Source organism: Pteronotus mesoamericanus, unplaced genomic scaffold (assembly GCF_021234165.1).
Source record: "Pteronotus mesoamericanus isolate MK-2021 breed Mesoamerican mustached bat unplaced genomic scaffold, CSHL_Meso_final contig_27, whole genome shotgun sequence".
NCBI lineage: Eukaryota > Metazoa > Chordata > Mammalia > Chiroptera > Mormoopidae > Pteronotus > Pteronotus mesoamericanus.
The window spans coordinates 26,316,517-26,330,213 of record NW_026555115.1 but is presented as its reverse complement, the minus strand read 5'-3'; the positions used below and the strand labels follow the sequence as shown (position 1 = coordinate 26,330,213).

The following is a 13,697-nucleotide window of genomic DNA, read 5'->3' as shown; positions in this document are numbered from 1 at the left end:
GTTACAACATGCCTTGGTGCAGAATTTTCTTCACATTTATTTGTCCTTGGAGTTTCATGAGCTTCTCAAATGCAAGATTATGGTTTTCATCAAATTTAGGAAATTTTCATCAACTATTTCTCTGAATATTTTCTTCTGACTCTACTAACTCTTTTAGATACTCTGATTATATCATATAAAGTTCTTTGAAATAGTACTACAGATCAATGGTGTTCCCTCCCTCCCTTCTATTTTTTTATTACTTTTCTCCATTTCATTTTGGATAGTTTCTATTGCTATGTCTTCAAATTCACTAATCTTCTTCAGTGTTAATCTGCTATTAATCCAATCCAGTGTATTTTCATCTCAGTTTGGGTCTTATATATGTCTCTATTAAACATCTTGAAAAATTGGAATAAAGCTATAACAACTATCCTAATGTCCTTGCCTGTTCATATATATCAGTCTCGATCAACTGATTCTTCTCATTATGGATTCTGTTTTCCCACTTGTTTGAACGCCTGGTACTTGTATGAATTTCATCTCGTTGGGTGCTATTTTTGTATTCCTAAAAATATTTTAAAGCTTTCTTTTGGTTAGAGATTTTCAAGAGCCATTTAAAAATCATATGCAACTAATGACTTAGCAAAATTGGTAACAATTCTGACAAAAAAAACAGTAGTACTTTGTAAAACCAAGTCACCTGCTGATTTGTACTGTTTTATAACATAATTATAATTGTAGATTCTATCTGAACATGATCATTTTGCAGTGACTGCAAGAAATGATCACCTTACAAAGAGAAAAAAGATTAAAGCAAAGATTCTATGATGGCACAAGTGGGACTCTCTCATCCGTTTGAAGTGAAATCAAAGCATTACCATTTCTGCTAAATTTCCTGCCCTTGCATACTTTACAATAAAGATTTTAAGAAAAGGGCAAATTGAACAAGATGCAATTAAATTACTTGAAAATAATTTGCTCCTTTTGGGTCCTGCTTTTATTTTGCTTGGATGGTCCAGAATAGTGCTCAGTCTAGTGATAATTATCTCCCACTACTGAGGTGAAACCTTCCTGAGTGCTCTACACACTGTTCCATTATTCATGAGATTTTCCAGTTTGGCTGTTGGAATCAGGTAATATTCTTGGCTCTATATGACCTTCTGATACTGCTCCTTTTAATCCTTTTGGGTGGTTTTCCCTTATATTGGGTAGTTTTCTGGAACACCTATGCTGATCAGTACTCTACTTAGAGTACTTGAAGAGAACTCTCAGAAGATGTCTAGGGCTCCCTCTCTATGTGGCTCTCTCTTCTATGATACTCTATCTTACGAACTCTAGACATTTTGTTTTCCCCAGACTCTCAGCTTTATCTCTTCAATTCAGCCTGGCTGGGATACCCCTCCCCTGCATCACTTTGTTCATTCCTTTTTCTCAGGGCTCACTTCCTTTCATTGACTGAAGTCCAGTTTCTTGAAAACTATTTTTTAGTGTTTTTCCTCGTGTTTGTTTTGTTATTTTTTAGGTGGGAGGATAAATCCACTCTATTATTCCATCCTGATCCCAAGTGGAAGTGAAGTCCTGATGATTTTATTCATTAGTTTTTAAAATCCATTCCCCTGGCAGCAGTGCCCAAGGCCAAAATTTTATTACTTGTAGTGGATTACTATGGTTTCTTCCTCTAATTGTTTGATTTGTCTAGAGTTTAATCCCCCATAAACCTTTCCTCCACAATGATCAGAGTGACATAAATGAAATGTAATCTGACCACTTTTATCCACTTTAAAAATCTTTCAATGGTCGCCATTTCCTATCGAATAAGACTAAGTTTCCTTAACACAGCATATAAACTCTTCATGATTTAAGCCTCTACAGAACCTGCTAGCCACCTCAACATACTAGATTTTAAATGCCAGCGATAATGAACTGTACCTACTCTTCACCATCAGTATGTTTTTGTCTATCTCCATGCATTTGCTTATGGTTATTACCTCTGACTAGATATACTGTTTTCTCTTCTTCCTTGTTAGCTAATTTCTCATTCTTAAAGTTTCATCTCAGGTGTTACCTTCTTCAGCAAGCATCCCCCGAGTTTAGGTTAGAATGTCCTCTAATCAAACACTTGTGCACACCTTTACCATCATAAGTTACACTATAATATAATTGTGTTCATGTGTTGGTTTCTTCCATTATACTATAAGCTATTTGAAGACAAGTTTTATGTCTTAATAAGTTTTGTAAGCCTAACAACAGACGTACACTGGGCACATAGTAGATGCTTAATAAATCCATATTGAACTGAAATATTATTTCAACTGTGTATGCTGTGAATTCCATTTTAACTGGGGGATATTACTTACTGCTTCTTTTATGCCCTTTTTAGCACCTGGCACAATATTAAGCTTTTTTTATTGTGATCCTAAAATTTTTCTTTAGAAATGACAGTAATTTTTTTTCACTAATGTGAGATTTGGAGTAAAATCTTAAGCTCTCAAATAAGATAGCAATTCAATAATAAATTTTTAGTGTTTTAAGGTATTTTATATTCACTTTTCTAAAATGTAAATAAGTACAATGGTAATAAATGTCATGTACAATCCATATACAGTTGATTTCAGCAAAACTGGAATAAATTGGTAATGCTTCTAATCAAAAATAAAAATTATGAATATTTTGTAAAACCAAGTCACCTGTTGATGTGTAGTATGTTCTGTACCATAGTCATGACTGTAGATCCTATTTGCACATTATCAGTTTGCAGTAAGTGCAAGAAATGATCACTTTGTAGTACTAAAGTAAGAGAGAAAAAGAAAAATTAAAACAAAGATTCTACAATGATACAATTGGGATTTACTTGTCCTTTCAAAACCAAATCAAAGTATGACTATTTCTGCTAAACTTCCTGCCTGTGTGCTTACTAATAAAGAACATTTTTGAGGTAGGCAGTTTCAATAACCATAAATACGTAATTCCATTTTTAAAAATCCTTACCCAAGGACACACCCACTGATTTTAGAGAGAGGAAGAGAAACACTGATATAAGAGGGAAACATCATTGGCCACCTCCCTCGAACGCCCCAACCAGGGACCAAACCCCGCAACCCAACCACGAGCCCTGACCATGAATCAAACCTGTGACCCCTCAGTTTATGGGATAATGCTCCAACAAATGGAGCAACAGTGGCCAGGGCAGTCATTCCATTTTTATGAACAGTTATAAATAGTCAGAGAGTATCCACAAATACCAAGCTAACAATCTTTTATGTGCCTTTAAATAAAGTATAACGTATCCGAAATTTGAATCTCTTCCTCTAGAAGTGAATTGCAGTGAATAAAATCAAATTTTTTGTGAAGAGACTATGAAAATGGTACAGATGAGTATAATTACATCCTTAGAAATTTAATTGTTATAAAATGTATCAAGTTTGCTAACATTGTTTTAAAAAACAAATTCATTAACTACAAAACTTTTGTTTTTATTGGTTAATAATTTTTAGGCTAAGCAGCCAAAAGTTATGAAGACTTAACACTGAATGCTTACTGCCAAGTTGTTTAACCTCTGGGAATATTCATTTCTTCACTAGAAACAACAGTTGTCTCACAGACTACTGTAGAATGTCCTACAACAGGGTATGTTCCCAGTAAATCTCAGTTACTATTTCCTTCTCCACTAACTAATCAGAATTTTAATTAAAGTAGAATCAGTTATATGGTGAGGAAACTATGAGAACACTCCCCTAGTTTTTACGAAACAACTAACTCCTTTCCTCTTTTTATCGCCAGAGGGAAGATATTTGATCTCTTTCATACATTGACTAGTGCTCTTCACGTCTATTTACATAGTCATATATTTCAATATTTCACTACATATCATTTTTAAAATGTTTCACAACTTCAAAAAACAATTCTACTACAATTAAATATTTCTGTGGCTTATTTTCTAGTACTTCAATATTAAAAAAAAAAATTCTTCTAAGTAGCTAGGATAAGTATACCATTCCATTTTCCCCTACTTAAAGATGTTTCATTAACTCTTTAATTAACTTTGAATTCACTGAAATCATGTTGTAGACAAGGTCTGTCCAGAAAAAGTCCAGCCATTGCTATTATAACAAGTACAGTTAGAACACTGATGTAACCTGGCAGCCAAGGAGAGTGGACTAGAATGCATATGCATGAGTAACAACTTTGCTGTAACAGTCAGTGGGGTGGTGGATGCCACTGAGTTGGCATGTGTACTGTGTGGCCATTGCATTCAAAACTACTGAGCAGAGCAACGAATCTCCATCAAAATTTGCATTAACCTTGAACATTCCTCCTAGGAAACTATTCAGATGATTCTGAGGGCCACAGCTATGAGCAACTGGTAGATTGGCAGGTTCATCACAACACATCTAAAAATGCATCACATCTCATGCAGAGGTTTTTGGAAAAACATCATATCATCCAGGTGACTCAGTCCCCCTACAGCCCAGGCTTGGTGCTCTGCAACTTCTGACTTCCTAAAACTAAAACCACCTTTGAAAAGGAAGAAATTTCAGACCATCACTAAGATTCAGGAAAATACAGCGGGGCAGCTGATGGCAACTAGGAAAACTGTGTGAGATCCCAAGGTGCCTACTCTGAGGGGACTGAGGCATCATTGTCCTATGTATAATGTTTCTTGTATCTTCTATCTTCAATAAATGTCTCTATTTTTCATATTACATGGCCGGATACCTTCTGGACAGACCTGGTACACTGTGTAAAATAGTTAATCTTTTTTCTATATTGGAAAATATTATGCCAAAATAATTTATTAGTCATTCCATTTTATTCTTATACTGTTTATCTTATAATGTATTATTATGCAACTTATTTTTGAAGACCCTACTTTGTTTTTCAAGTGTAGTCTGATAACTATTTATTCCCCCAAACAAAAACTAATACTTTTGTGTATTTATTTAATTCAAGTTTTCATAATGAAAGTTTCAAATATACATGAGAGCTGAGAAAACAGTTTAATGGCCTTGTATGTACCAGTCATTCAACTTCAACAATGATCTTGGTTCATTGGCCAAACCTGCGTCACTGGTTACCCCATCTAGAAAAGGATAGATAAGTGCTGGCGTCTCCATTTACCAAAATGAATTGATTCTCTAGCAGACTCTAATGGTAATTTTTAAAAACAGTCCCATTATATTTGATGTGTTTCAATCCACTAGTTATTATCCTGATTATTGTTTAAATTTCCAATTTTTGACTAGTAGGACCATCTTTATTTTGGCTCCTGAGTCCTTTTCAAAGAATTCTAATGGACTTTGAATGCTTCCTTCACCTTGCATACTTTCTACTATATACCTATAGTGATCCATTTCTCCAAGCAGCTGATTCCTTTTAGAGCAGAAAGGTTATTGATGACTCCCATTTTGTACCCACTTATTTTTTGCATATGAACTTCACAATTGCTCAATTTAGTTTTAATACCTATTTTATTTATATTTTAAATCTACAGACCTGAGGTATATTGTCATTTTGTTATAGTTATTATTTTAAAAAGGAATATTTTAAAACAGGAATTGGCCTATGTTTTATATACTCTCTCTCAAGAGTACTCTCTCTCTTGCTGTCTCTGTTTCTATGAGGTCTTTCACATCCCACCATTGTGAGTCAAAGCACATTATATTGTATTTTTGGTAAAGCAGTTCGTTAACTTGGAGGCGTTATAAGAATAACATTGGAGAGAATAAAGATGGCGGAGGAGTGAGTGGAAGTCACACTGACCTCCTCCCAGGACCCACCTGGAATTACAACTAAATTGTGGAGAAATCATTTGGAACAAACAACTGAATAATAGCGAGAGAGGAGAGAGACAGAAGAAACACCTTTAGCACAAACTAACTGGTCAGGAGTGCAGTACAGACTCAAGAAGGCTCGCAGGGCACAAATGGGCGGCAGCACCGGAAGGATATTGAAATGGCCAGCTGGATCCCCCTGAGAAGAGCGGGGTCTAAACTATAAGTGGAGATCTCCGCCTACAGCACCAGAGCCCAAGCAGTACTCAGATAACAGCCAGCTGCAAAACATGGCAGAACTGCTCTCTGCCGGAGAGGCAACTGGAGATGCAAAAAGCCGTGTAAAGAGCCAACACATAGTCATATCTGCAGTCACATATTCTTGTGTCCAGCAAAGGCGGAGGCAGAGTGGGCTAGAGATGCCTGAGGAGATACTGGGGGAAGGAGGCTTTGGGAAGACAATGGAGAGAGGAGCCCGGGGGGATCCCAGTGCTGACTTGTCCCCGATACAGCAGCACCCATCTTGTCAAGGCAGACTACTCCCCTGAGTGGCAACAGCGTGAGCTGACACAATAGCCCTGCCCCCAGGAGGGACTCGGCCCTGGCCTAGTAGTGCTAAAGTCTAACTGTTGAACACAGTGGTAGCCACAGATAATAGATCCTTGGCTAAAGCGGGCGCAGAGTGGTCTAGGACTCATGAAGAAAGACTGGAGATGGTGGCTTTGGGGAGAGAGTAACTGGCAGGACCCCTGTGCTGACTCCTGCCCCATATGGCAGCAGCCATCTTGCTCAGGCAGACCACTCCCCTGAGCGGCAGCAGTGTGACAGGACCCAATAACCCCGTCCCCAGAGGGACTTAGCCCTGCCCAGTGGTGTCTAAGCTGGCCTGCTGAGGGCAGAGTGGATAGATTAACAGCTGAAGGAGACAGCCACAGACAGTAGATTCCTGGAAGTCTACAACACACTGCCTAAGGTCAGATGGAGTCAACATCTGACATCATCAGAGGCAGATTCAGAAAGAAAAAACAGAGGTCTTCTACTATAGGAGTTCACACCACAAAGTCAGGAAATCAAGACAGATCAATTTAAGAAGCAGAAGCAAAAAAGGAGTCTCACAAATAATGGGAAGACAAAGGAACCACCACCAGTCCCCACAAAGTACTTGTGGAATGGAATCCCCACAAAGAGAACTGAAAGAAATAGCGGCAAGTCAACTATCAGATGTTGAGTTCAAAACAATGGTTCTAAAGAAGCTCAATGAGCTCAGTGAGCTCAGAGAGAATTACCAAAAACTACAAGGAAACTATGAGGAACTTACTGCAAACTATATCAGCATGAAAAAGGACACAGAAACTATCAATAAGGGGCAAGAGAAAATAAAGAATACAATTTCTGAATTGAAGAACACAGGAGAAGGAATCAAAATCAAGCTGGATGAAGCAGAGGATCGAATCAGAGAGCTGGAGGATAAGGTAGAAAAAGCTCCCAGAAAGAACAAGAAAAAGAAATGACTCAAAAAGAATGAAGAGGCATTAAGGGAAATGCAGGACAACCTGAAACGTAATAATATCTGCATAATAGGGATACCAGAAGAAGAGGAGGAGCAAGGGACAGAGAACCTGTTTGAAAAAGTAATGATGGAAAACTTCCCTAATTGGAGGAAAGAATAAGTCACACAAGCCCAGGAAGCACAGAGGGTCCCTTTCAAGAGGAACCCTATGAGGCCCATTCCCAGACACATCATCATTAAAGTGGCAAATAACAAAGACAAACAGAGAATCCTAAAGCAAGCAAGGGAGAAACAGCTAGTAACATACAAGGGAGTCCCAAGCGGGCTAGCAGCTGACTTCTCAACAGAAACACTACAAGCCACAAAGAAATGGCGTGAAGTATTTCAAGTAGTGGAAAGCAAAGGCCTGCAACCAAGACTGTCCTACCCAGCAAGGTTCTCAATTAAAATGGAAGGCAAAATATGGAATTTCCCAGACAAAAGAAGGCTGAAAGAATACACCTCCACCAAACCAGAACTGCGAAATGTGCTAAAGAGACTGCTTTAAGAAGATAAAGAAAAAGAGTTTATGAATATCCAGTTCCTTCCAGTCACCAGTACTTGATATTACCAATATTTTTAATACTTATTAATCTAATTGTGACAACAATGTGTTATTTTAAGTGTTACTTTATTATTTGTTGAAACTAAACCTGTTTTTCTATATTTCTTGCCTATTTCTATTATTTTAAAAAAGCTTTAAATGACTTTTTGGTATTCTTTATCCCCTTTTTTGTATTAAATATTTGTAGAATATTTTCCCTGAAGAAAAACAATGAACCCTTTTTAAGATGTGTTGCAAATACTTTCCTATTCCCTTAACTTTTGTCCTTTAACTTTTTTTTATGTATATTACTATATAATCTTAAATGTTTAATATAGTTGTATTGTCATTTTTTTACTTTATCGCTTCTGGGTTTGAATATTTTACCTCAGGGCAAGAAAAATATTACTTAGTATTTTCTCCTAAAACTCCTTAGATTTTACAAATTGATTTTTAACTCACCTGAATACTTTTTGTACAATGTATGAAATAGGGCTCTGTGTTTGTTTTATTTCAAATAATCGTGGTTCATGCATCTTATTTGTTGGACAAGCCTTATTTTCCCCAGATATGAAATATGAATTGAATCATACATAACATTGTTAAACAGATATACACATTTGTTTCTAGATTGCTCATTTTATTTCATTGATCTACTTGATTATTTCTGTGCTGTTGTCATGTGTTAGCTGCTGAGACTTTATAATGGATTTAAATTTTTTAATATTTTATAATGGACCATGACATTTAAAAAATAAATAAAATCAATCTGCATTAAAAAAAAAAAGAAAGAAGGAACTCCTACCTTTTCTAACATGGATGGAACTGGAGAGTATTATGCTAAGTGAAATAAGCCCATTGGTGAAAGACAAATACCATATGATCTCACCTATAAGTGGAATCTATTCAAGAAAATAAACTAACGAACAAAATAAACCATGGGCATGGAAACATGGAGCAGACTGAAGGTGACCAGAGGGGATGGGAAAGGAAGACAATGGTGGAAAGAAGGGACTAGACAAAGAACATGTATAAATGACCCATGGACATGGACCACAGAGTGAGAATTGATAATGAATAGATAATGCATATTTGTTTTTCAAAAAGGAAGCATCTAGGCATATTCCTTAGTTCTGTAGGAATATAACTATTAAGAGTGTTACTTATACTAACTGAAAGTATCAATAGTTGGCTAGGGAAAATGGGACATGGAGTGAAGCAAGAAGACCAGAGATTGTGTTTTTTGTTTAATAATCTTTATAGATCTATTTGACTCTTCAAATTATGTGTGAATAATTCTAAAATAAAAAGTAAAATTAAAAACTCAAATACAGTTCAAATTTTAATTTCTAAAAGACATCAATGTTCTTATATTGTTCTTATATAGTTCTGTTCATCTTAGATTAAATCTTTCAAGATAAAAATATTGCTATATTTATCATTAAGGATTACTTTTTCAGCCTTAGGAAAACGTAAATATAATACAAACATACTTCTATTTCTCAATGTAAATGTGAGAAATATCCTATAACTATCAAATTAAAATGTTATTATATAAAAACTTACTCTTACATGAATAGTCTAAGAGTTAAATTATATCTACTCTGTACATAGGGATTTCTCTCACACTAAGTCTTAAATACAACCGTAATCTTTAAAACTTAAAAAAAATTCTTCCCTAGACTACATTATTAAAATTATCATTAATTCTTATCTTGGATTTGCTAAGTGAAAAAGCTAAGGAAAAAGGAATATTTTAGCAATTTTCCCCTTAATACAATATTCACATTGTCAATGTTGGTTATTTAAAGCTGGAATGTCCAAACGGGTTCTTATTTTCTTGTATGTGGAGTTGTTTCAACATGGGTTCACTTAAGTATGGTTATGTATATAGTTAATGAGGTTATGTATTTATCTTTAGGATAAAAAGATCAAACGTTTGTAGATAACTTTAATCAGTTAAATTAAATATTTTTTGTCTTACCATTTTGGATAAGTTTGACATGGCCTCCCACTAGCCAGAAGAGAGAATCAGTCACTATTTGGAAAAAGTGTAGTAATTCATCTTTTTCTTCACCCTTAATACATACAAAAAAATACCAATTGACTTTTCTGTAATTGCATTAATTAAAAAAAAAGAGACAGATCATGTCTTCTGAGTACTTAGAGGACCTATTTTCTAGATCTACCAACTATTTACAAGGTTTGTAATCTTTAAGCATTTACTTTCTTAATAAACCTTCTGCTTACAGGATAGTAATACCTATTCTACTTACTGGAAATGGTTGTTACCCAGAGGTCAAATAACACAATGACAGTATAAAAACAGCACTAGCTATGCATGAGAATCACCTGTGGAGTTTTTTAAATATACCATGCATACGCAATTCTGTCATTTACTGGCCACACAACTTTAGAGAAAGTTGTATAAAAGCCATTACTCTTTTTCATGTCCTGAATGTTTGTACTGCAGCACTAAAGTAATAATGACAACAGCAAAAACATTATGATTGCTATGATTGTTTCTTCATAATAAAGTACTTACTTCCTATTTTTGCAGAACAGGATTAAATAGATACTTAAATAGACATATGCTGACTTACAGTATATAAAAAAGAAAGAAATGTCACATTAGATCAAGAATTTCTTTAGTCTAATAAACTGCCTTTGTCAGTTTTACCAAAACACACAGCAAGTAATCCTCACTGTTGTCAACCTCAAAGGATAGTGCTGGGCTCACTGACTTCCTACTCTCCTTAAAACCCATTAGATAATGCTACCTGGAAACTTATGTTTTCTGAGACTGGTTTACACAATTTATCCTTAAATTTCTTCAAAATTCTCCCATTGGTGTTTTACTATTTTTATATATTATATGTATTACATATTCTTATATATTTTTACGCATATAATGTATATTATGTATTATTTTAGGCCAGAATGTCCTGTGTATGTCCTGCCTTGTGATCTACTTATATGCTAGCTAATTAAAAAAAAATCTGATTGGAAAACACCTAATAAATACAGTTTTCTTGATTTTTTATACTCCTTTTTAATTTGCCTTGTAATGAAGTGGTCCTCTTTTTCCATAGCTGATTCACTCCCTTTGATGTAGGTACTAAACAATTTTTCTCTCATATATTATCATGTATTTTTTTATTTTAAAAAAATTGAATACTTTAGTATTGAAATAAGTTTTACACACATCTTCCTTTGCTTACCATTAAAATAGGACCACCTGAGACAATTATTCTGAAATCTATAAATGTGCTTATAGAGTGCATTGAAAAGCTAAGTGTTGACATCTGTTAGGGTTTTTTGTTTTTGTTTTTTTTAAGCATAAAATAAGCAAATAGCAGGTTCGTTAAATCCAACACCAGCAATTTAGTTCTGGCAAAACATCATCCATCACACTGTTCTCAATTTGAACTCAAGTGATTTTGTAGGTTTGTATATTTTTAATTAACATCTGTAAGGCCTTTAGCTGATAAGTATTTAGGATTTTTTATCTCTGTACAAATACCGTAATACAAAATATGAAAGTATAATGTAAGGTATTACAGGACTATACAAATGAAAAGAATAATTATTATTGCCCTTAAAGGGTGAATATTAAAGTGCTTTGAAGAAGACATAAAGCTTTCATCATAATGGTCTAAACCATTCACGAGATAAAAATCATTTTACAAGGGAGAAACTGAAATACAGTGAAATCAAGTGATCAAAACAGTCTGTGGCCTAGCCAGAAAAAGAAAGCAAGTCCAACAAAATTTCCATAGTTCATGCCATTTCAACTGACATGAATTAAATTAAATCTAGCAAATATGCAAATATGATTTAGTGCTAGCATCCCTCAAAAATGCCAGTGGAGATTCTGTAAGTGGAATTTTGACCTATTACATAGAAAACATATACTCTATCACCAAGTTAAATTGTCTGCCAACAATGTCTCTTAAGCTCAAACCACTACATTCTTCATATTGTTCAAAGTCTCATTCATTTTCAGTCATACAACTTTTCCATTTCTTGGCTTTTTTAAATTAATAATATATTTGTCCTTAGGTTTTCTACAAGAAATATCTAAAATCTCATCCACTTTACTAGCCTGGGAGTTTTCAAGTGAAAGACTACATCTATTCCTTACTTTCTAAAAGCACCTCAAATAAAATTCAGTATCTCATAACGAGTTAGTTATTTCTCTTCATAATTCACAAAAGTTGTGAATCTGCTCAATCTTAAAGTAGCAGTAGGCCCAAATGTATATATAGCCAGCCAAGAACAATTCCAACATAAAAGACTTTCAGCCTTATAGACCTATGATTTCTTATACATTCTATAACCAAACTTATCTAATTGACATTCATGAAACATTACACAAACTACAGAATTCACATTCCAGTATATAGGAAGTGTTTGCTTTTGCATGATACCATGCTAAATGAAACGTGCATATCAAAACCTTTATTTTATTTATTTTTGCTTCACATGGCAGATTTTATTCTTATAAAATTTTTTATTTTTTCCATGCATATCAAAACCTTTACATAGCTATGACATGTGTGAGTTTTGGTTAGGAAGCACTGTGCAGACTGCTTGTAATGGAATATTTGCCAAGATAAATACATAGGGAGGCGCATAAAACAAGTCTGAAAACATTTCAAAGGATTTACTTGTATAGTGAATGTTATCTGACTATGATAGAATTAAATAAGAGTAACAATAAAATGTCAAGAAAATCCTCAAATACCTGGAAATTAAGCAATATATTTCTAAATTAATTAAAATTAATTCTTAATCCTAAATTGTTAATCCCATGGGTCAGAAATAAAAAGTACATATACACTTGTTGGGTTGAAATAACCTCCTGTTAGGGTTGAAATATTCTGACTAGAGAAGATTTGAAAGATCAAATAGAAAGTTCACTTTTATTCTGCTTCAACATTGGAGTTACTGTGAAAAGCCTTGGACCTAGAAAACAACACCTTCCTCTACTGCTAATTTAAATAGAAAGGATACAGACAACAGTGTGGTGATTACAAGAGGGAAGGAGGGGGAGGTAGAGGAGTGTAAAGGGGGATAATTGGGGATGGAAGGAGATTTGACTTTGGGTACTAAACACACAATAGAAAAATGATTTATTATAGAACTATACACCTAAAACCTATATTATTTTATTAACCAATGTCACCCCAATAAATTCAATTAAAAATTTTAAGTAAAAGGTTTGTTTTAGGAAAATGCTATGGAAATAAATGTCTACAAGTGCTGCTCAAAGTTGAGTAGTAAGGCAGATCCTTTGAAAAGTCGCACAGTATGCTTCTGCCAGCCCTTTAAAAATTTTAAATGTAGAATTATTTTTGGCTGTAACCTTAAAAATGTTTGAACTGACTACTTCAATTGTACTTTCAGCTAAATACCGTATATCTGAAAAATAACGTGAACATCTTCTCAAGAATTAAACTGTTTTGGCTATAATATACAAAACACTAAATAAACACATATACCTTAGCTGCATTGATGAAACATGTTTGCAATTGCCTCCCCAAAATCAGAAAATTTTCTGCAGCTGATGGAAGTAATTCATTGTAAAATTCCTCTGCATCTTCTCCTGGCTCTAAGCCCACACAGCAATGGCTGAAATAAGAGCATAAGTTTGTGACTCAGGTTGTGTTAGTTATAAATGTCAACTGAATGCTAAAACTTCTAGAGACACTGTGCCTTGATGAGAATTTTTAGTATCTTCCTTTGGTTGTCAAGCCAATAGAGAACTTTTGCTGGAAAATCATATAAGAACTTTCTAGAAAAGTAAAAGTCATGCGGGCTTTGCCTATACTCAGAGCCAGGACTCATG

General features: G+C 34.5%; 1 protein-coding gene across 3 annotated transcripts in view; it reads right to left on the bottom strand.

Annotated features, from left to right (window-relative positions):
* Positions 1-13,697, bottom strand: part of IQCB1 (IQ motif containing B1) — a 55,033-nt gene that overhangs the window by 34,696 nt on the left and 6,640 nt on the right. For all 3 annotated transcript variants that reach the window (XM_054575225.1, XM_054575228.1, XM_054575226.1), the window contains exons 5-7: positions 13,351-13,480; positions 9,831-9,924; positions 2,670-2,769 (exon numbers count right to left, since the gene is read on the bottom strand). In XM_054575225.1, the coding sequence (XP_054431200.1) occupies positions 2,670-2,769; positions 9,831-9,924; positions 13,351-13,480 (324 nt within the window). The remainder of the gene's footprint in view (positions 1-2,669; positions 2,770-9,830; positions 9,925-13,350; positions 13,481-13,697) is intronic.